Source organism: Alexandromys fortis, unplaced genomic scaffold, assembly GCF_014885135.2.
Source record: "Alexandromys fortis isolate MF-2015 unplaced genomic scaffold, M_Fortis_MF-2015_v1.1 scaffold_88, whole genome shotgun sequence".
Classification (NCBI taxonomy): Eukaryota; Metazoa; Chordata; class Mammalia; order Rodentia; family Cricetidae; genus Alexandromys; species Alexandromys fortis.
The window spans coordinates 2,734,908-2,761,169 of record NW_026067961.1 but is presented as its reverse complement, the minus strand read 5'-3'; the positions used below and the strand labels follow the sequence as shown (position 1 = coordinate 2,761,169).

At 52.3% G+C, this 26,262-nt stretch overlaps 1 protein-coding gene across 6 annotated transcripts in view; it reads right to left on the bottom strand.

The window, feature by feature from the left end:
• Kcnab2 (potassium voltage-gated channel subfamily A regulatory beta subunit 2) overlaps nt 1–26,262 on the bottom strand; it is an 88,057-nt gene that overhangs the window by 30,730 nt on the left and 31,065 nt on the right. For 3 of the 6 annotated variants that reach the window (XM_050153271.1, XM_050153269.1, XM_050153270.1), the window contains exons 2-3: nt 18,111–18,239; nt 17,010–17,051 (exon numbers count right to left, since the gene is read on the bottom strand). In XM_050153271.1, the coding sequence (XP_050009228.1) occupies nt 17,010–17,051; nt 18,111–18,187 (119 nt within the window). In that variant the 5' untranslated portion in view covers nt 18,188–18,239. Of the gene's footprint in view, nt 1–8,962; nt 9,196–17,009; nt 17,052–18,110; nt 18,240–26,262 lie in introns of those variants that run through there. The other 3 variants (XM_050153273.1, XM_050153274.1, XM_050153276.1) reach the window with 2 other exon arrangements.

The window sequence follows — 26,262 nt, the reverse complement described above, 5'->3', positions numbered from 1 at the left end:
AGTTAACTCTGGCTAACAGCTCATGGAATCTTTTAACACCACACCTTTTATTCCTTAGAACTTTGAGTACCGCATGGGGCGTGTTTGGCACAGAGCAGTCTGTCCAGCACCGAACCACCAAGATCTTGTCGTCAGGAACTCGGGGAGCCTGTTATACACACAGAGTTCTGAGCCCGGACCTCCTGGATCAGTGGCTCTGGAGTGGTCCCCAGAGACGGTTTTTAAAAATGCCTCATTTTTAGTTTTAATTATGGTTATGCACGTGTGTCTATGTGGGTATGTGCATGTGTGTGTGTGTGGGGGGGGGTGGGTGCCTACAGAGGCCAGTAGAGGGTGGGGCACCCAGAGTTGGAGTTACAGGGGGTTGTGAGCCACCTGATGTGGGTGCTGAGAATCAGATTCCAGTCCTCTGCACACTTCTACACTGCTGAGCCACCTCTCCAGCCAGGGGGTGCTTAAGCAGGAGATCTGGGTTACACACGTGGGTCTAGCAGAAGCCCTTGACCTCCTGACTTTTCTTTTTATGTATTTCCCTGTGCTGGCTAACAGGGCATCTCACAAGGGGGGGGGGCTCACTGCTCCTCTAGGGTCACTCTCGACCACAGGTGTGCCATGAACAGCCACACTAATGAGTGAGGTCGGAAGAGGCAGAGTCGCCACAGAACTGGGGACCCACTCCTAAGTATGTTCCCAGAGAATGCAAATCATGTGAAACCACAAGAGCTTGAACACAAATGTCCACAGTGACATTTTTCAGCATAGTCAAAAGATGGCAACAACCCAAATGCCTAGCAACTGACAAACGGCTGAACAACACGCAGTTCATCGCACAACGGAATACTATTCAGCCATAAAAAAAAGTTTTGACAATGCTACAACATGGATGAGCCCCCACATGCTGCAACATGGATGAGCCCCCACATGCTGCAACATGGATGAACCCCCACATGCTACAACACGGATGGACCCCCACATGCTGCAACATGGATGAACCCCCACATGCTACAACATGGATGAACCCCCACATGCTGCAACACGGATGAAGCCCACGCTGCTAAGTGAAAGAAGCAGATTGCAAAAGGTCACAGCCTGACTTCACTTGCACAAGATGCCAAGAACAGGGAAAACCCTGTTGTGTTAGTGGTTACCAGGGTGTGAGGGGAGTAGGAAGTGACAGAGGATACAGTAGTTTCTTGGCGGTGATGGAGGGCGGTGGGGGGGGGGGATGTGATGAAAATATTCCAGACTTTGATTTTACACCATCGTCATTGCTTGTGTGCACGTAGGTGTATGAGTGGAGGTCGGGGGACAACCTTTGTGGCATCTGCTCTTCCTGTCCATCTTCATGTGGGTTTTGAGACTTGAACCCAGGTTGCCAGGCTTATGTGGCAGGTCCCTCTACCTGCTGAGCCATCTTACCAGTTGGCTTGTGGTCACTTTTTTCTCGCAAGCCTATGAACACACAAAAACTGTTGAACTATATATAATGCTAGGATTTAAGTAATTCCTGGTGCTGGAGATCAAACCCAGGGCCTCTGGGAGCTGTGGAAGTACCCTGCCATTGGCTTTACCCTAACCATTTTCTTTCCAATTATATTTTGAGACAACATTTCCCTAAGATGCCTATGCAGGCCTTGAATTTGCCATCCTCCTGCCTCAGTAGCTGGGATTACAGGGGTGTGTCATTACAGCCAGTGACTGTGCTTTACGTAAGTGAATTGCATGTGTGGGGGCAGCACATCTAAACTGGGTGATTACCTCACCCTCCAGGTCACCTTCCTCCAAAGCCTCTGGCCTTTGTCCCTGCTGCTGCCTGAGTCTCTGCCTTGGTGGTCACCTTGGTGTTCCCACTGTGCCACAGCATTACAGGCCTGGCTACCTGTCAACATTAGACCAACCAACCAAGAGACGTCTCTGGTGCTCCTGAGAACACTGAGGGCCTGAGGTAGCTGCTGGACACCAGCCTGCAGAGAGATGCTGGCAGGGTCAGCTTCTCCGTCATTGCTTCAGTTCAGGTGACGGCACTGGCCCTGACGATCCACTGGGTGCTCTTTCACCCTCAGCCTCATTGCTTGGGTGCTAAAAGGTCAACATTCTGAGGGTCGGTGCGGAGCAGGACTCTGGCCCTGCCTCGCCCCATCAGGGGAGCTGCTTAGGGGTAAATCTTTTGGGCATCTACGCAAGCGAACGCATGCCTTTAGAAGCTGTGCCAGGATTTCTGCAGCCAGACCAAGGGCGGGGGCTGCTTCATGGTGAGCTGGTTTCCGGGTAGGCACTTGGCACAGATGTGGGGTCTTGGTCCTCCCTCCCATTTCTTGCCACTGTGGCCTTGCAGTGAAACCTGGGGCTGACGAGGTCAGGGACCCATAGGGATATGGGTCTCTGGTTTCTGGCACCTGAGATGATCACCCAGCTCCTCTGTGGTGGCAGCTGCCAGGAGAGGCAGGCCAGCATGGACACAGGCCACGGGCAGCTCAGAGCTGTGGGATTTCCTGCTTGCCAGCTGGCTCCCAGTTCCCATTCCTGGCTTGGTTCTTCCAGAATGGCCCCCTGGTCTTTCTACCTCCCTTCCTTTGGCATCTGCTTCTTGTCTGTATGGTGTTAAGCTGCATTTCCAAGTGGGAGATTTGGGGTCTGGTGGGCAGTGTAGGTTCCGGAGGTGAAGAAGGTCCTTTTGAGGTGGGGATGGACATCAGCTTTCCTGCAGGAGCCAGGCCTGGAGCTATGGTTACTTTATAGCCTTACAGATGCTCAGGACAGCTCCCTGAGGCTGTGACTATAGTTCTGCTTTGAAAGAAGGAAGTTAGGACACCGAGAGGCCAAGCGGCTTGCTTGGTCACACGGTGTTTATCTTTCATGTTAATATTTACGTTCAAGTTTCATTGAGTCCCAAGGCATCGACATAGAAGGATGCTCCGTGGTGTTCTGTAGCCTAAAGGTGTGGATTCTGCCTTTGATGCAAGGACATCCTGAGCACCTGTGAAGCAGACTGCATTTGAAAGCAGGATCTTCCGGCTGGGCGCTGGTGGTGCACGCCTTCAATTAAGCCCAGCACTTCTTAATTTTCTTAATTGAGGTTCCTTCTCCTCAGATGACTTTAGCTTGTGTCAAGTTGCTGTAAAACTACCTATCACAGGTCCCAAAGCCTTTCTACGGAGACACACGGGGGAGACAACATGAAGACAGAGCCATGATGGCACGTCTAAAAGCCAAGGAAGAGTGAGGGTGACTGCAGCCGCCAGGGGCTGGCAGAGGCAGGAAGGTCTGTGCCCCACTGATACCTACATTTCAATACCTGACTTGGGCCATGTTTTAATCCACCCAGCTCTCATCTCCCCCATCCTAGCAGTCGTGGGGGAGCGAGGCAGCTCCTCTTGCAGATGCTCACCCTTGTCTGGCCATAGTGCCTTCCTTCCCGTCTGTCCTTACAGATACACGTGGTGGGGGGGTTGGGATGATGGCTCGGCGGTTAAGAACACTTGCTAGTAGGGGAGCCGAGTTTGGTTCCACATTTAAAAAATTAAAAAAAAAATGTGAGTTGGTGTTTTGCCTGTGTGTATGTCTGTGTGAGGGTGTTAGATCCCTGGAACTAGAGTTACAAACAGTTGTGAACGGCCATGTGGGTGCTGGGAATTGAACCGGGATCCTCTAGAAGAGCAGTCAGTGCTCTTAACCCCTGTGTCATCTCTCCAGCCCTAGAACGCACATGTTGGCTTTTAGCTGTCTGTAACTCCAGTTCCAGGGGATCCAGCGACTTCTTCTGACCTCCATGGGCACCAGGCACGCATGTAGTGTGCATACATACAGGCAGGCAAAACACTCATATACATGAAAAATAAAAATAAACCTTAAAAAAACAAAAGACACATGTGGATTCCCAGCTCTTCCTAGAAACCTCCTGTGGCGAGATGTGACTGCAGGCTGACAGAGCAAATTACCGCCTGCTCAATTAGGGTGGCAACCTGCCAAGGCTCCCTGGCTTCTGGTACCAGCTCTGGGTCTGGAAGCAGAAAGGCAAGACTTAGGACTCCTGACCTTACAGGTGACTGAAGGTCACTTGGCCCAGGGCTAGGGCTCTCCGTGACCAGGTTCAGCTCCCTGAGCTGTTCACTTCCTTCAAGGGAGCAGTGAGAAAAAGTCACGCTTCAGGGAATGTTCTGGAGGATGTGTTAGGATCACTCAGCACTGTCCTGGGCTCGGTGCAGACTCTCCCAGGAGTAAAGTGGCCAAGGTGAACAGGCAAACTAACCACAGAGAGGGCGGGAGGCATGACGCCAGCAGCCCAGAGAGGGTAGTGTGCTGTGAAACAATCCTGGACACTGTGAAAATGTGTTACTGTCCTTGTTAATACAAAGCTGATTGGCTGGTAGCCAGGCAGGAAGCAGAGGCGGAACAACCAGACTAAGGACTGGGAAGAAAGAGGGCAGAGTCAGAAGCTGCCAGCAGACCCAGAGAGAGCAAGTGGGCATGCTGTATTGAGAAAAGGTACCAAGCCATGGGCAAAGCCTAGATAAGAAATATGTGTTAGCATAAATGTAACAGGAAGCTAGTAGCAAGCCTGAGCTATCTGCCAAATGTTTATAATTTATATTAAGTCTCCATGTGGGTTTTTTGGGAGTGGGCGGTCAGGACAGGGAAGCTATGCCTATAGTAGTGGCTAGAAGGTTTCTCAGGACAGCCTCTCTGGGGACAGACCTGGATGCTGATGAGGGGAGGGACTTGGCAACAAGACAAGGTGGGGAGACGAGCTCCAGGAAGAGGGACCTGAAGGTGGAGGACCCCGAGTATGGGGACGCAGGAGGAAGGAGCTCATGCCTGCAGCACTGAGCTTGTGAGAGGAGCCTGAAGTGAAGTTAGAGGCAGGAGGACCACCCAGGGCCACCGAGGAGTCTGACTTCATTCTCGGAGCCACAGAGAGAAGAAAAGAAGCAACAGCCTCATCCAGCTGGCAGATCCAGGGTCTGGCCCTCGGCTTCCAGCTGCCTGCGGTAGCAGCCAGGTGAGGATGGGAAGGTGAGTTCTCCTGTACTCACAGAGGGACTGCATACACACAAACATCCATTCTCCTTCCTATTTCTTGGCATGCATATGTATATATAAGCACGCTTATATGCATATGTGGGCATGTGCACACACGCGACGAGGCAAGAGGTCAACTTCACGTACCATCCTTTTTGTTCTTTTCAGACAGGGTCTCTCATTGTTCTAGAACTTTCTTATAAGTTAGTCTCTGGCTGTGAGCCACAGAGGTGCCTCTCCAACTCCCCAGCGCTGGGATCACGGCATGCACTACCATGATTGCTTGTCTATCTTATTTTATTTTATAAACAAGGGTTCAGGGGAATCAAACGCAGCTCCTTGTGCTTTCTGGGCAAGCATTTTCTCAGCTGAGCTGTCCTGCTGGCTCTCTGTCCTTTGTTTTTAGTGGTGAGGGCTGAGAACAGAAAGCTTTCCCCACCTCACAGGTTCAACAGAGCTAACGAGACACTCAAGTCTTCTATAGCCATTTCCAGAATGCCCCACCAGTGCCTGTCTTTTTATATTAATATTTAAGACCAACACTTAACCTAGTCTCTGCCCACTTACTAGTGGAGAGGTGTTCACCAGGGAAGGATGATTTGCTAGGATCTTTAATGAATGCTGGCATCTAGTTTGAGGGCAGCAACACTAAGGTCACCGGGTGCATCAGGGGCACTGTGGGTGAGACAGCTCTCTCCCAGCTTATGGAAGAACTCTTTCTGGTCCCCTTTCTCCTCGGACATCAGCCCACATGGTATGGCCCCAGGTGTGCAGCCTGCACACTGTTTTTGCAGCCTCGGGCAGAGAGACATATCATCTCATCTCTGCTAGTTTCCTGGGGCTGACACAGCAGAGAGTCACATACAAGCTACAAACAAGAGGGACTGACTGACTCTCACAGCCTGGAGGCCAGGCAGCCGGTAGGCAGAGGAGCCAGCGGGGTGTGCTCCCTCCAAAGGTGCTAGTGAAGATCTTTCTTTGCTTTACTCAGCTTCCGGTGGCTGTGGGAACTCCCTGACAATCCTTGGATTGTATCTGTGTTCCCATTCTTTTTTTTTTTTAAACATTTTTTAAAATTTATTTATTTATTATGTATGCAACATTCTGCTTCACACACACCAGAAGAGGGCACCAGATCTCATTACAGATGGTTGTGAGCCATCATGTGGTTGCTGGGAATTGAACTCATGACCTCTGGAAGAGCAGTCAGTGCTCTTAACCTCTGAGCCATCTCTCCAGCTCTGTGTTCCCATTCTTTGTTGACGTAGGATTCCCCTCTGTGTGCTGTGAAGGCTTTTTATTGCCATTGGTTAATAAAGAAGCAGGGCAGTATAGAGCTAGGCAGGAAAACCAAACTGAATTCAGGGAGAAAGAAGGCGGAGTCAGGGAGACACCATGTATCTGCTGAAGGAGAAAGCCACTGGAATCTTACCAGTAGGCCACAACTTTGTGGTGATACATAGATGAACAGAAATGGGTTAATTTAAGATGTAAGATTTAGTTAATAAGAAGCCTGAGCTAATAGGCCAAACGGTGTTGTAGTTAATAGTTTCTGTGTGATTACTCCGGTCTGGGTGGCCAGGAAAAGGCACGGTTTCTGCTTTGCATCTATCACATGGTCTCAAGTATCCAGAATCACTTCACCTTACCAATCACACCCACAGAAACCTTACATAGTGACCAAATAAGGTTACTTTCTGAGGTTCAGGAATATATAACATTCGGTGGCAGGACCAGTTAAGCCCACCGCACACCCATCATCACAAATACTGTCTACAGCGGAGGGAGCGGTTTTCTTAGAGTAGGGAAGACACAGTCTAGTTTCTCTCCACTTCGTTGATCCCAGCGCTCTCTGCCTTCTCTCCCCAGCTCAGTCATCAAGGTCCTCTCTCACCTCCTGCAATGGAACTGGAAGGTTCTCCACCATGTCCTCCAGTGGGATTTCTCTCCGACTGTTCAGGACCTGGATCTCATGTGACCTCCTCACGTCAGCCTCACCGCCACAGATCCCCCACAATACACCCTGCCTTAACGGCTTCAGGGGAGGTGGTGCTACCGAAATGTCTCTTCTGCACCTTGTTTCATCTCCTGCCTCGCTGCACCATGATGTAGCAGACATAAGGACGAGGCTCTTGTTCCTCTTGTTCATACAGGATCTCTGGGGTCTAGCCCAGGGTCTAGTGCCAACATCCTCTCAGCAAACATTAGCTGGGTACACACGAGATCCCCATGAACAGCTAGCACAAAACAAAGCAAGGCACAGCATCTCCCCCTTGAGCAATTTCCATCATGATCATAAGCTCAGTCGTGGCCGCCCACAGACTGGCCAAGGGTCCTTTATTCACAGCAGAATTAGAATACAAAGCCTTCAATCCTGCTGTCTCAAGGACCACCACAAGTGTTTTGTTTCTTTAAATTATAACCATCTGTTCAAACAACGGCCCAAGGACCAAACACATAGGCCACAAGAGAGGAAGATAAAAGAGCAAGTCTGCCCTCCACTCAGTGGAGAACAGCCAAACCCTGGGGCTAAAACCTAAGAAAGGGGGGGGGGGTTAGATGTGACTTCAGATAAAGGCATAAGTTTTTATGATAAGTAGGTGCCAACTAGTGCACTGGATATACTGATAGGAAAACATATACTTGCTGTCTACCTGAGATTCTAATTTGATAGGTACCTTGTATATGCAACAGTGGTGACCTTACAAGGACTGGAGGAGACAGTTCCCTTTGACCCACTGGCTCTGGAGGTCACAGACAGGAAAGACACACAGTCTGCCTGTGGCCCTCAGGCTCTGTGGTCGGGAGCTGTCCTGAGTGCTGAACACAAGGAAGCCTGCCTTACACAGAAGTGTTCTTCTGAGAGTCTATGAAAACTTATTCTACATGCAGGTCATTCAGACAGACAGAACCTTTACTCCACAGCCTTTGTTACCACAGTTATAGCTGGCTGCAGCCAGTTCCAAGGGGACCTGTTGATGCAGTCCAATATTAGGATGTGAGGGACACATTTCTCTGTTCACAGAACACAACCCCGGGGTTTTCTTTCCAGAATGGGCTTGTATTAGAGATGGCAAGTTGAAGTATTTTCCTTTAAACTTTTTCAGATTTTTATTTTATGTGTTTGCGTGTTTTGCCTGTAGAGGTCAGAAGAGGGCACTGGATCCCACGGAACTGGAGTTATGGATGCTAATGAGCCGCCAGGTGGGTGCTGGAACCAAACCCCAGTTCTTTGCAAGAGCAACCAGTGCTTGTTACTTCTTAGCTAGCTCTCAAGTCCCATTAAACATTATTTTATTTGTAAATTTTTGGTGGGTGTATATATACATGTGTAAGTGTGTGTATATTATTCATATATATATACACACACATACATATGTGTATGTACACACACACAAGTGCACACACACATACATAGAGTACCTACTAAGGCCAAAAGGTGGCAGATGCTCAGGAACTGGAGATACAAGCGGTTGTGAACTGCCCTGCTCTGATGCTGGAAACTGAACTCAGATCTTTTCTTAGAACAATCAGGGCTTTTAACTGCGGAACCATCTGTCCAGCCCCATGAAATGTTCTCACTAATTCACACTTAGCAAACCCCTAGTGACTAATTTGCTCCATGAAGTTGCCAGAGACAAGTGAAACAGCTTTTCCCTGCTCAGCCAAGTTCCCCACCATGAAAACACTCAGAGAAACAAAACTTTAAACCCAGTATTGCTATTTTTGGACATCTAGGACTACAGTAGACTTTCAGTTTCTTCATGGAGTCATTTCTATGTGGTTGGAAATTTCCAAATTGAAAATATTTACCGAGAGTCACAATAAAACTGTGGTCTGCCTTTCCAAAGTGGTATCCCTCTCTTGTGCAGCATCACCTTGCAATCCTCCTTGGATATCCCGGGGACCCCCTGACCACCCACCTCTCTAGCCCAGCCCTTACCGATACTTCATGCCTGTGCGCTGGGCGGTGCAGCCGTCCAGGGAGAGGCCGTGCATGCGGAGGAAGCTCTCCATGTTCCTGGCCTGGGCGGCTGCCCGCACCTCCCTCAGCCGCTGCAGCTCCAGTGTGTCTGTCTGGCGGACTGGATGCAGGGCCCAGTCTGAGTGGCATCTGCTGCTTACGCTCCGCAGACTCTCGCTGTACGTCATGGACAGCATGGTGCTGCCTGGAGTTGCCACTGTCCAGACGGGAAATGCCAAGTGGTGGTCATTTAGTTTAGAAAGTTTGTCAGAGCCCCTGGTGCCCTTGGCTGACTGGCTGGCTGCAGGGCAGGGGGCGGATGCAGAGGTAACAGTCTTCAAGGAGAATCACCACCAGGGCATGCCTGAGTCCTGGGGGAAACGCCTTTGGCCTGAGATTCTTGTCCTTAAAATTATGCTTTCTGGGGGATGAGCTTGCCTACCTCTGCCCCAGCAGCTGCAAGGGAAGCTGGCCAAGCTGGATTGCAAGCAGGAGGAAGCACCACCCCCAAGTGGCACAGTGTAGCTGGGGAGGCACATGCAGAAAGGGAGTCCACGAGCACTTCCGAGGGCAGAAGGGCGGGTGGTGGCTGAGATGCCACGTCACAGCGCTCTTGTAGGGGATCACCAGTTGGACCCAGGCAGAACGCTGTCCTAGGGCAGAAGCACAAGGTACATGTGCCACAGAAGCAAGCTTTAGGTGGGCTCCTGCTGCAGCGTCCCCTTACCCTGCATGCCAGGGGCTCAGCTCAGGGAGGCTGTGTTTGTTCTCAAGCCTGGGTGGCCCATGGTGCGCTGTTTGCTTGCTGAAGTCCTGCCACACCAGCAGAGGGCTCTGTGCTTCATGACAGAAAGCCACAGCCCGTGGAGCATTTGTAACAGGGTGCAGGACAGGAGGCAGGGGACGTGGGCTTATTGGGAGTGTAAAATTCCACAGCGTAAACAACCAGAACCATTCATAGACTCATCCTAGATGAACACACTCTCAGAGACAGGGATCAACACAGTGTCTGTCTATCGAAAGGGAATTGGGACATGAATGGTGGCCTTGGCCATGGACACTGGTGTGACTGGAAAAACCATGTGTCCCAGGGAGAAAGGACATGGTCACAACTATTTCCTGCAGGCAGTATTTCAGGAGCAGGAGCAAGTGAGGATGGTGGCTGCAGGAAGGAGAGGGAGTTACATCCTGCTCCGGCTACGACTGACGGTAAGGACACAGCGGCAGGTATAGGTAAGACAGAGGTCTGCAATCCAGGTCCCTGTCCTCTGCACCACCGATGCCCAGATGCTGCACGGTGGCCCCAGAAGTGTCACTAGAAGGCGCAGCTGGAAGTTTATTGCAGTTGGGCCAGCTGCAGCGGTGAGCCTCCGAATCCCCCTGCTAGAAGGGAGCCAGCTTGGTGCCACCTTTGGGAGAATGCAAGCTTGGTTAAGGCAGAAGGAGCTGAAGAGCTACCGGGTGGATCTAGGGGTGCGCTGAGTGGCCCTGGGTTGGGGTCCCTCTGGGGGCCAGAGGAAGGACCCAGAGATGCCTCTGTACAAGTCCACCCAGCCCGGGTCTCCTCTCCCTGCTGGGCCTGAGCGAGCATTGCGGGTGGTGGTCACCTGCAGGAACCAAGAGCTTCATTGCAGTTATCTTTATATGAAGACTCATGTTTGCACATGTAAGCATGGGGCTTAGTTCACAGCAGTTTCTTGGAATAGTCACTGTATGTGCATCTGAGTTAGGGAAGGGGCTTAGAGAGGGTCCAGGAAGACCAATGGACAATGGAATCTTAGGGAGGGAGGGAGAGACAGACAGACAGACACAGAGAGAGAGAGAGAGAGAGAGAGAGAGAGAGAGAGAGACAGAGAGACAGAGACAGAGACAGAGACAGAGAGAGAGACAGAGAGAGAGACAGAGACAGAATCTGCCGGATCTTGGATCTTCTGCCCTGAGCATGGCAGGTGCTGTGCTGTCTGTACAGGGTCAGAGCCTTGCTTGGTCGTGGCTCCCCACCTCATCACCCCTTTCCTGTGTGGCATTTATCAGATCTGTGCAGATACTTTCGTAACTGTCCTGACTGTTCTGCCTCTCTGCAGCTGCCTGCTCCTGTTCCCAGCGGTGCCCATGGAACCCAGGGTAGGGACCCTGACCTCTAAGAGGTAAGCCAACGCTTTACTGGGCCTTGCCAGGCCGAGTCCTAGTGGCAATGTCCCTATAGCAGCACCGGGGCTGACTGGCTCCTGTCTCAGGCTTAGCGCTGACTTACAGATGTTTTTGTGGTAGGAGGCTTGATTTCCACACTAGGACTGGCATTCATCCTGGATCACAGTTTTGGGGTGGGAGTGGGGTACCATCTGCAGGTCTCTAGATACTGAAACAGATGGGGCTCAGGCTCTGCAAAAGCCCTGTGTGTTTCTAGGAAGATATGTCTGGGGGCTGCAAAAGGCCCCAGTTCATGATGAGGCACATCCTAAGGAATGCAGACCTGAAACCCAGCCCACAGGTGGCAGAGCAGGCTCCCTCTCCCTCCTGCAGGCTGGCCTCTGCCTCCTCCAGTAGGCGAAGGGCAGCAGTGGGAAGCTGCGCTGGAGGTGTTGTGTGGCCCGCAGCCAGCCCTATAAGGAGCGGAGGCCAGCTCTCTCTTCCCTGGGGTGAGAGAGAGGGCCAGCTGGGCGGGCTACAGCGGGGAGCTCTTCCCGAAAAGTGAGCAAGATGCACACACTCCAAGTCAAGTCGCAATCAATAGCCATTAGCTTTCAAGGCATTGCCCTCAAAAGTGCCTGGGGTCTGCAGGGGTCAGCAATGGGTCTGCAGGGGTCTGCAGATGCTGCCAGGGTCCCAGTGTGGGATGAGATCCACTCATAGCCACACGGGCAGGTACTTGTGAGGTGACAGAGGCTGTCACCAGGCTGCTGCAGTGTAGCCAGGAGCGCACCTTACAGGACAGGTGACTGTCCCCAAAGGTGTACACGATAACACAGGAGATGAAAACGCTGTGGGGAGAAGTGTCTACCCTTTAAGCTGGAGGGTGACGTAGGCCTGAGAGCAGCCAAGTGACTAGAGGAATGAGCCCCGCAGGCACCGAACATCACCGGGAAATGATGGACACTCAAAACACTCCTTTACAGAGAATGCATTCGTTCCCGACAAGATGGAAGGAAACGGGAGAGGACAGGAAAGAAAGAACAGGGCCCTTCTACCTCCCTGGTCGACTGCACAGCCACCACTGAGGGAATGCAAGGCCTGGGGCATGGGGGTGACCCAGAGTCTTCTGTTACAGGCGAATAACCAGCAATCTAAAGAGAACTCAGAGAGGGTGGCAGCCCAGCAAGAGGGTCCATAATCCCTGTCTGTGAGTGTGTGTCTCTGTGTGCGTGCGTGTGTGTGTGCATGCGTGCATGTGTGTGTGCGTGCGTGCATGTGTGTGTGCGTGCGTGTGTGTGTGTGTGTGTGTGCGTGCGTGTGTGTGTGCGCGTCCAGAGGATATTAACTCTGGGAAGGAGCTGGGGCCACCCAGAGGAGGATGATTATATAGATATGTGCAGATGGTTCCTGGGTTCTGGCATCTAAGTGCAGACAGACAGCGTTTACCACTCTGGACTCCCTCATGCTGGGGCTGTACCCTGGGCTCTTCTTCGGGGTGAATATAAAAGGTTCCAGGTGAGACCGTGGTGAGGAAGGAAGCCCACTTTCAAGGCTCCTCCCGCCTGAGCTTGGGGGTACAGTGACCTCTGACCTCTGAGTTGCAGCATTTCAGCCACTTTCTAGAGCGAGGCTCTCTGGAACTCTATCCCTATATCCCACCAGATATCCAGAAGAACGGATACCTTCCCTCCCCCGCCCCAATAGGATCAGCTAATTCCGCTCACTTGAAGGTTTTCTCTGTAAATCTATTCCTGTCGGCTGGGGGCTCAGGGGACTCCACAAATTAACAGGGTGACGCGGAAAAGTGAGACGACAGAATGCTAACCTCGTTAAAGTCAGCAGGAACTGCCTCCTCTCTCCCCAGCTCACCCTCTACCTGGAGCTTCTGACCTAGGGTCTGTCTACCAACAACCACTGAAGCCGACAAGGGGCCAGAAAGAAGCCCTATCTCTCTATCAAATGCCAACTTGTGTCCTGAGGCTAGAGACCAGCCGGAAGCCTCAGAAGTGGAGACCCAGGGAAGTGGTCGCCATTCCAAGGCGCGGCTCTGCAACTCTCTGCACACACAGCATCCCCGCAGCACACGCTCAAGAACCACCAGCAAACCGAGACCTGAATAAGCCACCCTGGCTCCTGAAGGCACGGGCTTCCTAGATGAACTTCTCAGACAGCCACAAACCTCACGGATGGCACTGAGAGCCCAAGGCACGACTGCCGAATCTTAATCAAGGGTAATGCCAGGGAGGCACAAGCTAGATGGTGGGTCTCTGGCGGACAGCAGGACAGCCAGGCCAGTGCTGCACAGGGTGGGCAGCAAGCAGGATCGATTGCAGGGTGGTGGGTGCAGCCAGGTGGGAGCCCACCCACCCTCCTCCATCCAGCACAGTTACCTCAAGTGCACCCTGACGGGCTATTTAAGGTTGCCCGCTTTGAAAAATAAACGTGGATGATCTGATTTCTGATCAGCCGGAAGCGGTCCCAGACATCACCCCAGCTCTATCATGTAAGTTCCTGGGGACGCCTGCGTCCAGGCAGCAACCCTCAGATGGTGGCTGCCACATCCATCCCTTCGTCCGACTCACCTGCCTCGCCGGGTGGCTGCTTGTTTAAAAGGCCACAGTCTAGTTATTAGGGAGCTAAGGAAGCGGCGGGCGCGGTGGCGCTTTCATTAGGGAGTGTCACTGTAGGACGTCAGAAGCAATTGGTGAACGAGAGAGTCCCACAAGGGGTCGGCTTTGGAGGCAGCAAGTCCATTAGCTTCTATTAGGGAGTTTTCATCTTGTGGAAGAGGCTGAATTATTCACGAGCGCCTCTCCCCTAAAAGCTCAGGAAGTGCAGCGCCGAGCTGCAGCCTGGCAGTGCCCCTATCTGGCAGGATGGTTGGGGTGCAGCGTGAGGTGGGGGGGTCCTGCCCTCTCCCTTGGTCTCACCTTTGCTGCATCTGCCGCCTTTGTATCAGAGGCACGGATCTTCTGAGCCACGGGTAGCTCTTTCCTAAGCTATTATTTGAATGCCAGACACATGGCTCATGGCTTCTGCTCCACCTCACTCCAAAACGTGGCTGCAGTGGACAGCTAGGGTGCCTGTGGCGTGTGGTCACTGCCACAGGGAAGAGGCACACGGAGGTGTTCTTGCCCTCCTCTGGGATGTACCCAATGTGGGTGTATGGATCTATTTGGGCACATAATGCCCATTCCTCTGGCAGGGGCACTGTAGGCGTCCTTCCTGGCACATCTCCTGACCTGGGCTTCAGGTAAAGCTTTGGGATTGTCCCCTGAGGCCAGCACCAGACTGAGGCAAAATGCAAGGAGAAAAAGGAGCTCTGTGGTGCTCCTACCATCGGAAGATGTATTTCTCTGCCCTTTGGCCTCTCTGAGATCCTTGCTCTGGCTGTAGGATGATGGAGGAAGGTAATTGGTTAATTATAATAAACCAACTGCTTGGCCTCATAGCCAAGCACATAGGTGGGTGGAATAAACAGAATAGGATGCTGGGCGGAAGAGGAAGTGAGGTCAGACTCTGCTCTGCTCCCGGAGAGACCAGACAGCTCTGCTCTCTGGAGACACCAGGATGGACGGAGGCTAGAATCTTCCCGGTAAGCGCACCTTGGGGTGCTTACGCGCATTATTAGAAATGGGCTAGTCTAGGTGCGAGAATTAGCCTGTAAGGGCTAGAGTTCATGGGCCAAGCAGTTCTTAAATGAATACAGTTTGTGTGTTGTTATTTCGGGCATGAGCTAGCCAAGCGGCCGGGGTGTTGGGGACGCAGCCCCGCCGCTCCATATTTCAACAGTAGGAGCCTAAGCAGAAACATCAGCATTTGCTGAATCCAGCTGCAGGAGACTGCACAGTCCCCCTTTTCCTCTGGCACCTCCTCCATGGAAGAATGTCCTGGGGGTAGGCCCTGGCTAGTGGGGAAGGAGGATGGCAAACATATAGACCCATCTGCAGCGTGTAGACAAGACAGGCCCGCTACACAGCTCAGAGAAGACGCTTCTAGTCAACCCACACACACACAAGCAGGAAAAACGCTCACCACCTGATGACACCTGCGTGTTATACACCTTGTTGATCTGAGAGCTATTCAGTTGGTAGCCAGGACAGATAGAGTACTCTGTCACAAACACTTTTGCCATTGTTAAGTCATGTGACAAGTTCTGTGATGGCCATGCCCAGCACTGTGTTGATGTAGGTGTCTCACAGTGAGTGGCACCAAGATCCTGGTTCGCTGAGGTCACCACCAGAGGTGGTGCCTGACTGCTTATGTGGAAAAACTTCACTGGAGATCTAAAGGACAGGAAAGACCCAGGGCTCCTGGTCTGAGGGCCAGCCAGCGGTGCACAGCTCACTACAGCTTCACCTCGGTCAGCCAGCGGTGCACAGCTACAGCTTCACCTCGGTCAGCCAGCGCTGTGCACAGCTCACTACAGCTTCACCTCGGTCAGCCAGCGCTGTGCACAGCTCACTACAGCTTCACCTCGGTCAGCCAGCGGTGCACAGCTCACTACAGCTTCACCTCTATCAGCCAGCACTGTGCACAGCTCACTACAGTTTTACTTACACCGGTTCTTTACTGGGGCTCCTTCTCAGACCGTTTCTCTGTGCCCCCTCTCACCAGGCAGAGGTGGGCAGGCTCTCTTGAGGATGGGGTTAAGGTACAAGCTTGGTTTTTATTACTCAGCTCCTTCGAGAACAAATGCCATACGCTCCTCATACGCCACACAGACGTCATACAAGTGTCTCCAGGCTCAAGCTCAGGCCAAGTTTTACCCTGTCAACATTTCAGGCAAACCAGAGTCTCATCTCCCAGAGTTCCCTGTAAGGAATGAGACTTAGGGACACGGCACAAATTAGCCCATGAACCCAGGCATGGTCATGATCCTGAGGCCATGGGAAGGGAATGGCGATGTGAGGAACCAGCGCTGACCCTGCACATATAGTCTAGACTTCTGGTGCATCCCAACATCCCACAGTACCGCCTCTGGGATGTGCTCCCCAGATCGGGACAGTGACCTTTAACCTCACAGGTTAAGATACGCTGGCAGGAAAAGCCCCATTGCCAAGGTGGCCAGCTCCCTGACACAGCCCCAAGGCAGCCGAGCCAACTGCCTGGAGGTTTCTGCAGCTTTGCAACCTTGCTTCCCAGAAGGGAATGTTTTCTGGGTGTGTTCTTTGCTTTGTAGGTAAGGGTGAGGCGGTCTAGGGGGAGAGGCAGACTGGCCTGAGAGGAGCCTGGGCTTCTTGATAGCACATCCTGGCTTCCAGCTCTCCATCAGGGAAGCGTTACCAAGAGATACAGTGACCCCAACCTTTATCCAAATCGCACCACATACCCCCAACGGAGGTTACAAGCCTTCGAAGCAGCTAAAGGCACCACAGGTTATCTATTAGCCCATCCAAACCCAAATCGGCAGGCGACAGGAAGGACAGACGGATCCTTCCCTCCAGTAGGGGAACACAGACCCACGGCCATAGGAAGTGGCCCATACACTGAAAAATGTCGTTTTTCTTTTCATGCCTTGCATGCTGAGGCTGAAACCCACAGCCTTGTATACACCGGGCAAGTGTTCGACCGCTGAGCGCGGTGCCTAAGTGGCAAGTGAAGCCCTAACGGTGCATGTGACCGAGAGACGAACATACATCTCAAGTCCATTTGGTCAAATCAAAGCAGACTTCAGTCGATGAACACACGCAATTAACCTGACCGCATGCTCTCACCAGGGTACCACACAGGCTCCGTGGTTAGCACCGAGACACACGGGTGGAATCTGCCATTAGAGGCAGTGCCAACCTGCATCTTGCCCTGCTTGGGATGGGCACAGCCCTCCCCGGCACACCTTTGCCTTTGGCCTTCAGGGTTGAGAGGAGGAGGAGGAGGGGGAGGAGGAGATTACCTGTAAAACTGGAGCTGCCTTTTGGGACTCCCATATCGCGTACTTCGGATAGCAGTGGAGGAAAGCGGGGAGAAAGGAGAGACGATAGTACGCAGTTGGCATCAACCACAGGCAGGTGCAAGCTCAGCATCATCACCGATATCCCGCAGCCCACACCCGCCACGCATTCACCCCTGGCTCCATCCAGGCTAGCTGACCAGGCTCTGCCAGATGTACAAGCCGGGTACCAAATGCTCTGCAGCAGCGCCACCCAGTGGCCAGCGAGGCAGAGATCTGCAGCCTGATCTGGTCGTGGATGGGTCCACAGCAGACTCTGAGTGGGCGCCTGGGTTTTAATAAGCTTTAGACCATGCTTTACAATCTGATTTAGAATTGCTTCAAAACACACCCTTACAGGATGGCCTGAGACTCTAGGGCCCTCTCCAGGGCAGACATTGGTTTCCGCAGATACTTGCAAGGGCTCAGGCTCCAGCCGTTATCTAGAAAGGTCCGAATTCCCAGAATATTTCGGCTGTTGGGTCCTATCCAGTCATGGTCTTTCAGGGCGGTGATACAGGCTCTATGTTGGGTCTGTAGCCAGCGGTTCTCACCATCGCCCTCTACAGGAGGCCTGAGGTTCAGAAAGGTTGGCTCACACAAGGGGGTCAAGATTATACTACAGGAGTTCCGGCTGTAGCTGGCCTTCCTAAAACGGGCAGGTGCCGTCCCCAAATGCCTGTGAGCTCCTTGAGAGCAGCCCCCTTAAATGCCCGAGCTCCTAAAGAGCCGGGTGGGATACTAAGGTCCACTGTGCAGTGATGTGCACTGCAGGAGAAATGGAAGCAAGGCGGCTGCTCCAGGCACTATGGAGTCGCTCAGGTAGCCCCAGACAAGGTTTCCAAAAATCAGGGACCAGAAACAAATCTATTTTGGTTCAGTGCCACCCAGAAAGTCTCTATATAGGCTTCGAAAGCTTCCATTCTTTTTCCGGGGACCTGTCTACCTCAACTCTGTGAGGCCCACTTGAATCCTTATCCTTTCCCCAGGGGAGGGTGGCTGCCTCAGAGACTCCTCCTCAGAGGAAGAACTGCTCTCAGGAGGAGGCCTGGATGGGTGAGTTACCTGTAGATCATCCCAGGGGAGCCTGTCTGCCGCAGAGAGAGACGAGCCGGGGACCCCGTGGTTGATTCCGGATACATGGGGCCGGCCTCACTTATCCAGACCAGCTTGCCTTTTCACAGAGGGGAAATTCTGAAAGAAAATGAAAAGACAAAAGGTGATGGTTAGAGAGACTGAGCAGGCTTGGGCTATACGAGCTACTCACACTGCGTCAGACAGACTGCTCCACTGATTCAAATGGGCTTGCTGTGGAGGATCCTGTCCCTCCACCAGGACCCAACCCCACTGCTCACATGAGGCGCAAGGGTCTGTGGCTTCTCTGTCCCCTCTCCTGTCCTCACCTCCCGGGAACTGAACTTTGCCTCTCTGGCTCCCGAATCCACCCCACAGCAGCTTCCTGTGCCGCCCTAATACTTAGGAAATTTGTTTATGCCCGCAATGACCCCTGGATCCTGGGATTTCCCCTCCTTGTGCAGGGCCCTCCCCTTGGGCAAAGCTGGACCCAGTGACTTGATCTTGACCAGGACAACGTGGCTGAGGAGATGGGTTGTCACTGGATGGCATGGGTTGTTGCCCATTGCTGCGCTACTAGGCGGCTCCTCCGCCAGCCTTAATGAAGCAAGGTGCCATGTGGTAGAGGTTCCTGTGGCAGAGGCTGAGGCCTCGGCTCAAAGGACCACCAAGAGGTGACTTCTCAGATGACCCTGTGAGCTCGGAAGCTAGTTCTTCACTAGTTGGGCCTGCCCATGAATCCTGGCTCTGGCCAGCACCTGATGAGCCCTAAGCTGCACTTAGCTACGCCCTCCTGGGCGCCAGACCCTCCAGCACCCTGATGTAAGACGCACGTTGTTTGAAGCCACTAAATTTGTGGTCGTTTGTCACAGCAGAAGGGGATGATTGCCAAGATCCTCCTTCCGTCTGTTCGTCCTTCTATTGGTCCATGAGTCTCCCACTTCCACCCCGAGCGAAGTCACCAGTCATTCGCCTAAAGCCCTGGTCAGCTCCCAGCTGCTCCTGGATCCCTCTCAGCTCTGCTCCCCTGGCTCCCCTGGCCACAGGGCATCATTTCAAAGGGCACCTTGTCAAGTGCCTCTTTTCCATGTTGCTGCTGGGCTGGGCTGTGCCTGTTGGCTCTCACCCGAGCCCTGTGCTCACACACTTAGGGCCACCTCTTCCTTCTGCTGAGAGACCACACTCACGCCCCCCACAGCCCTCTTCATGTTGAGAACTCCTTCACCCAGCTGCCACCTTCAGGGGTGCCCTCCCAGATGCCAGACAGTTTCAGCAATCTGTCTGCATGCGGGTCTGGTTGTCCATCTTATCTATGTGGAAGTTCCCAAAGGTCTTGGTAACTGCCATGCCCCTGGCCTCCCAAGGGCCCTGATGAAGGTCCCGGATTCAAACTCACAGGGCCCCACTGCCACAGGCAAAGCGACATTTGGGAGTGACAGTGACCCCTGAAATTGGCGGGTGACACTTAGCTGAATAGCCCATTTCGTTTTTGTCTGCCCAATGTTTCCTTTCCCTTAGAATCAAAACCACCTGTGAACACTATTTAAGCCTGGCCAACGCGGCCTGTTGGAGGTCCTCACGAGGTCTTCTCTGAGTTAGGGGATGGCGTGCGTGCCTGTTGGAAGCAGCACAGACACCAGGAGCAGCGAGGAGGCTGATGAGGGACCCTGAGGATTTTTATAAAACCTCATTTGGAACGATGAAACGGAACACAAGCTCACTTCAGACCTTTTGAGGGAGCCGGGGCGTGGCTGATACTGAGGTCGCCTGGCTCATTATGCAAAAGCTCCCGAGATGAAGGGATCCTGAGCCTCCCCGACGCCCCTCAGCGTCCACTCTTCCCACCAACCACCTGTGTGTGTTTGTGCGTGCCACCACCACAGTGCAGAGTTGGGCTAAGGGTCAAGAGGCACAGGCCTGCTGAGTACGGCAGCCACCAGGGCCCATCCTTGAGGGAAGGGTAAATAAAAGAGCCGGACTACAGGTCATGGGGAAGGATGGGAGGCAGGGGTCCTCACAGGCTGGCAGAAAGTACTGGGCCCCCCTCCACAACCTTCCTAGCCCTGACGTTCATGGAAACCTCAGGGATGGTTCTGTACAGAATTCTACAAGGACCTGCTGTCTGGCCTGGGAGGGAGGGCTCAAGGGATGGGATAAATGGGAGTTTCTGAGGTGGATGGGGACAAGACTGGCATTTTCAGTGTTTGTGGGTATCGCTGATGCTCTGGTCCAGGGGACCTCAGTTTAGAAAGCCACTGGGCTAGAGGTTAGTTCCTACAGCTGGAGTCAGAGGGCCAAATCTAGCCTGCTGCCAATTCTTGTGAATAAAGTTTCATTGAGTCATCTTATAGACATCTGCTGAGGGACAGTGCTGCCTTGGTGCAGGGTTGAGTAGAACTGACAGAGACCATAGCCAGGAAAGTCTAAAACATTCTCTCTCCTATTACCGAAGTTTGCTGACACAGGCTCTAGGCTCCTGTTGGGACTAATTGAGTCCTGGCCTTCAGCTGCTCTTCCCTGTCTAGAGCCTTCTAATTGAAGTTACTAGAAGCTGTGCCTAGCTTAGAGGCAAGCACTCCCTACAAGAGTATATGGGCCCTTACCACCGGGTACCATGGGATTTATATTAGGCAGAAGCAGTACCCTTTTAAAGGAGATCCAAATACATCCTGGGATAGTAGATGCAGACTATAAAGAGGAGATTAAGGTTATGACATCTGTCCAACAGGGGGTGGTGGTAATTCCTCAAGGCTGGTGGATAACACAATTAGTGTTGATTCCCAAAGTTCTCAGTCCTTAGGATGGGTACAATGGAAAGACCTTATTACAGGACAATGGAAGGAGCCCACGCCCTTGTTGGCTAGGGTGAGAGGAGCTGTTTGTGTTTTTCCTCCAGGAATGGACAAGCCCCATTTGGGTACCAGAGCGATATGTTCGGGCTGTGGAAAATGATGGGAAAGGATCCTGTGATGAGCCTGAGAATGACACCTGTCATTCTCTTGATGAGCCTCCTGGTGAGTCCCAATCAAGCGGAAAGCACTGTGTGAAGCCTGGTAAGGAACCCCTTTGCATTGATCAGTGAGCCTTTGTATTCATCTTTCTATTCCTCACACTATACTGCTGGAACTGCTTTAAGCAATATGGCGATAGAACAGGCTTCTATTAATCAAACCTTTTCCTTTGTGAATGCTTTATGCTTTGTTATATTTTTTTTGGACTATGAATATTACTTTAAAGGAATCCTATACAAGTGAGTGTAGTTCCTATCTTTCTTTTTTGGAGTATTTCTCTGAGAGCCCAGGCACTATTAAATCCCGTGTTTTAGTTTTCTTTCTTTTTTCTTTTCCTTTTTGCACTATGGAATAGCACCTTTGGGGGAAAGGATATTCTTGGTGGTTCTTTCAGAAACTGTGGCCTGAGCGACTGCTGGGATGAGCACTCCAGGGCTGCCTTGTTGGTTCAGGTACCAGACATCATACCACTGCCAATTACCAAAAAGGCTAAGCAGACTGAGATGACCCTGAATCGAGAGAAACGAGATTCTGGAGAGACAGCTGCAGTGGTTGCTGTCTTCGCGGTGTCTGCTGCTGCAGCCATGGTTGCAGGACTGGCAATGGCACAAACATTGTTGGTGTCAGACACCGTGGATAAACAGGTGAGACAAATCAACAATGCGCTCCAGACTCAGAATGCCCTGAGTGTCCACATTAAATCTGGACTTTCGAATTTAAATCAAGAGACTGCCCTATTGTAGGAGCAGGTGGACTTGTAGCTAGTACAACAAATGTCTTGTTCACACCTTTATCATTCCATTTGTGTGACATCTGTTAATATTGCTAACGCCTCTTATGTGGTAAAACAACTCCATGGTTACTTGAATAGCCCTTGAAATGTTACAATTAGCACGCCAGATTGTTGATACCTGTGTGCCCTGTGTTAGCCAAAGGGTTGGTAGAATACCATAGCCCAAATGGGAGGCTGGGTCCAGTGGTAACTGGGGACCCTATTGTTGGCAATCTTAATGCCTGTTGCCATGGGCATTCATCTCTGAATTCTGTGTAAGATCAGACAACCCATGAGAATGCAGCATATGGTCACTTAGCAAGTCCTTCTGACCCTGTTGGTCAGTAAGGTTTGGTTGCAAATACTGCAACAACAATGAAGACTCCTCCGTAGACGGGCAACTTCTACAGAAGAGGGCCCACCTAAGACAGGGAAGGGGCCTCCCAAAGACGGGTAAGGGTTTACTCTTCTGAGATGATCTAAGACAGGAGGGTCTTCTGTTTTATAAAAAATTTAGAGGGGAGATGTTGGGACTAATGAGTCCTGGCCTTCAGCTGCTCTTCCCTCCTAGAACCTTCTAACTGAAGTTACTAGAAGCTGTGACTAGCTTAGAGGATCAGAGGATGGGATTTTCACCTGTTGGCCATTGACTGCAGGGTATTTAAGCCTCCATGGTGCTAGTAAAGAGGGGCTTTTTGGTACCAGTGTTGGAAGGTCTGTGTGTCGGTCTGTCTCTGCGTGTGTATTCTCAACCTCCAGCCCCTTGCCCGAAGCTCGCGAACTGGGTTCTAGCGCATAGAGCGCAGACGGGGGCCGCTGTGCGTGCGGCAGGCTCCTGCTTGGACTCTTTTAAGGGACGACTCCCCTAGCTCTTTTCCAATGGGTCCTCTCAGCTCTGACCCTGCAACTTCCCCTCTGAAAGAGAGCTACCAGGAGCAAGGTCCTTCAGACCAACCAGCAGCCTCAGCACTCAGGGCATCTGCCTTCCCTCCCATGGCTCCTGGAAGGATTGACCACGACTGACTAGCTTCAGAATCTCATGTAGCCCAGGCTGGCTTTGAATTTCTGATCCTCCTGCTTCTACTTCCCAATGTTGGGATTACAGGTGTGTGCCATGACACCCGCTAGTATGCGGTGCTGGGTCAAACTCACGCCATGTGCATGCCGCACGAACAATCTACCAACTAGGCTACATTTCTAGCCTGACAAAATTCCATCCTTCCAGAAAAGAATATCAAAGCAGAGTTTTCTCCTCAATAAGAGAGAGTGTTCAGCCCTCAGGAACATTCTTGAGGAGGCTCTCTGCTCCAGGGCAGTTCTCCTGGACAGACTCCACTTGGTCCTTGTATCTCTGAGGAAGTCACTCTTGCTAAGTTGGACACTGCCTTATGTTGGGCCACAGCAATGCGGCCCCCATTCCCCTTGGTTGCAGGACCCCACGCTTGTGAGTTCTTCTCCGTCACCTGTCCCTGTCTCTAGGCTGCCCACACGGAGCCTGCCAACCTCTGATTCTCGGGCTGCTCAGGTTCCAGCCTTGAATCCTTTTGCTTCTCTGAACCCTGTTACTGTCCCGGGGACCAGATCTTTGTCTCCACCCTGCATCCCTGTCTGTGGTCTCCTTTATGCATCTGCCAAGATCTCCTGGCATCTCCACGAGGAGGTGACACACCTGTTTCAGGCTCATGTGTCAGTTCTGAGTGCTTGAGCAGCCCCATGGTGGTCCTGTGTTTTGCATGGCCAGGGAACCAGCTGGGTCACCCACTCTTTGTCCAATGCCTCTCCACATCCAGGCTTCTCATCAGCTCCCTAAGTGATCACCTGAGACCATCCCATCCCATCAGCACGATATTCCACAGGGAGCCAGAGGGCTTCTCTCGGGACACAGCCTGGATCATCCACTACTGTGCTCACAACTCTCCTGCAGCTTCCATTCTACCCAGAGCAAAAGGCACATACAGTCAAGACCTCTCTGCTGCCTGCCAGCGCCGGGGAGACCTCCGGGCCTGTTCTCAGCGCCTCTCTGATATCAGGAAGTGGCCCCCATTCTACACAGCAATGCAGGCTCTCGCCAGGTCCCTGAGCCTAGCAGAGCCACCCCTCAGGATGCCTGGAGTCCTCTTCCACCTGAACCTGACCTTTGACCCCAGAGGTCTACCGAGTGCCCCACTATCCCTGCTCGCCCTGCATACCTTAAGCTGCCAATCTTCTCCCTAAGTTCACTCCTTGCTTAGTCCCGTCCTGTGGGATCTTTCCTCCTAGAATCTGTGACTACCGACATGCCTACGGCTCAACCTTGTTTCTCTTTCCACAAAAGCTCTGCCGGTTCTATGAAGGCTGGGGCAAAGGGGTGCCCGGTGTTCCTGCAGTGCCCGGCGCTTGGTAGGCACCCAACTGCTACTGAGTGAATAAAAGACTGACTCAGCCTGCTGGGGACAGGGCAGCCGTGTTACTGAGAATACCACACTGCCTAAGGATTAGCAAACCTTCTCTGGAGTGCAATGCCTGCTTTGTCCAGTGGGGGGCGCTCATAGAACCTGCAGGTGTGGGAATAACTGCTGCCGCTGGGGAGGGGTCCTGGCGGTCCACCTCGCCAGGACTCCAAGCTCACTCTGAGGCAGTACCCAGTTGACCCCCAACACACCCCAGGCAGGGGAGCACTGACCTTACTCTGAAGTGGTCTGACATGCATAAGAAATTTACCTTAAAAAAAAAAAAGCCACCCGGTGGTGGCGCACGCCTTTAATCCCGCATTTGGGGAGGCAGAGGCAGAGGCAGAGGCAGGCGAATCCCTGTGAGTTCGAGGCCAAACTGGTCTACAAGAGCTAGTTCCAGGACAGGCTCCAAAGCTACAAAGAAACCCTGTCTGGAAAAACCAAACGAAACGAAACCAACCAAACAACAACAAAACAACAACAACAAACCCAGCCCAGAACTTCTGCCACATTTCTGGGAAGGAGTGGGTTTGATGGAATTTCTCACAGCCCCCTCTGTACTTTCAGGATGCAAGTCTTGCCTGCAGAGCCCGCTTCTCGGCTCTGCAGCTGTCACTGTCCAATCAGGAAGAACTGCACCTGCTGAGTGGCCAATCCCAATAGAGCCGACATTCTAGGGGATGCTGGGAATTGTAGGCTGGTGCAGTATTCCAGCAGGTACCACACCGAGGAAGAAGGTAGGCAGAACTGAGTGGTCCCCAAGCACCTCACAAACCTCTCCAGGCAAACCTGTGCTGGATATCCCCAGGCTCCTGATGCCCTCTGTAGTTTGGAGGATAAGTTGGAGCCAGACTGGGTGCCCCTAAATCCCTGACTCCTTCCCCCACATAATCTGGAGGACAGGCAGAGCTGGGACAGGCACCCCAGGCCCCTGACATCCCCCACAGTTTGGAGGACAGGCTTAGGAAGGTCATGGACAACAAGGCAGGTTTGGGAAGGGATCTGGGTTTGTGATCCAGGCTGAAGGTCAAAGTCTGGTTCCCGTCTGGGTTTCTGCACTTTTAGCCACACCCCTATCTGTGTGTGCCCTTGAGTAACTTTCTGACTCACATTTGAGGAATCTGAAGCTAGGGGCTTTACCATGGCCTGACCAAATGTCCTTATAGAAGCAGGGATATAGATGCTGTGCGGCCAAGAGGTAAACAGACAACCAACTCCAAGCTTTACAAACACTGTGTGCAGTAGGTGGGCTTGGTGGCGGACAGTCAAAAAAGGTCAGGGGGCACCGTTCAAGCCACTCGCCACCTTTCTTCTGCTGTTTTGATAATTTTCAAACTTCAGAAAAGTTTTTAAAAAAATAGCAACAAACACCCAAGTCTTCGTCCTACTCAGCAAGGGTCTACACGGCCGCACTCGCACGTGTGCCCTCCTTCCGCTCCCCTCCTGTGCGTGTGACACGCTGGACCGTCAAGGCCATCTGAAGCTCCGGCCTGAATGTCACCCACAGGGGCTTCAGCACTCATCCCCCCGTCACCGTGTTCCACAGTCACAGAATCAAGAGGAGTCAAAGAGAAGGACGCATCAGCACCCGACATGCAGCCTCTGTCCAAACGCCTGTGGTTCCCTAAGTTCTTGTTCAGATTTTCAAAAATCCAGGATCCAATCAGGGACCTCATATGGCATCAGGCGTTTCTTTCTGGTTTCTTCGAACCTAGAAACACCTCATCACAATTTTCAGCGTAAGTGTGTGTGTGTGTGTGTGCTGTGTGTGGTGCATGTGTGTATGCGTGTGTGTGTTGTGTATGTGCTGTGTGTGGCACGTGTTCCTGTGGATGCTGAAGCAGGACATCTAGTGTCTTGTTCTGTCACTTTCCACTGTGTCTGTGTGTGTGTGTGTGTGTGTGTGTGTGGTGTGTTCCTGTGGAGGC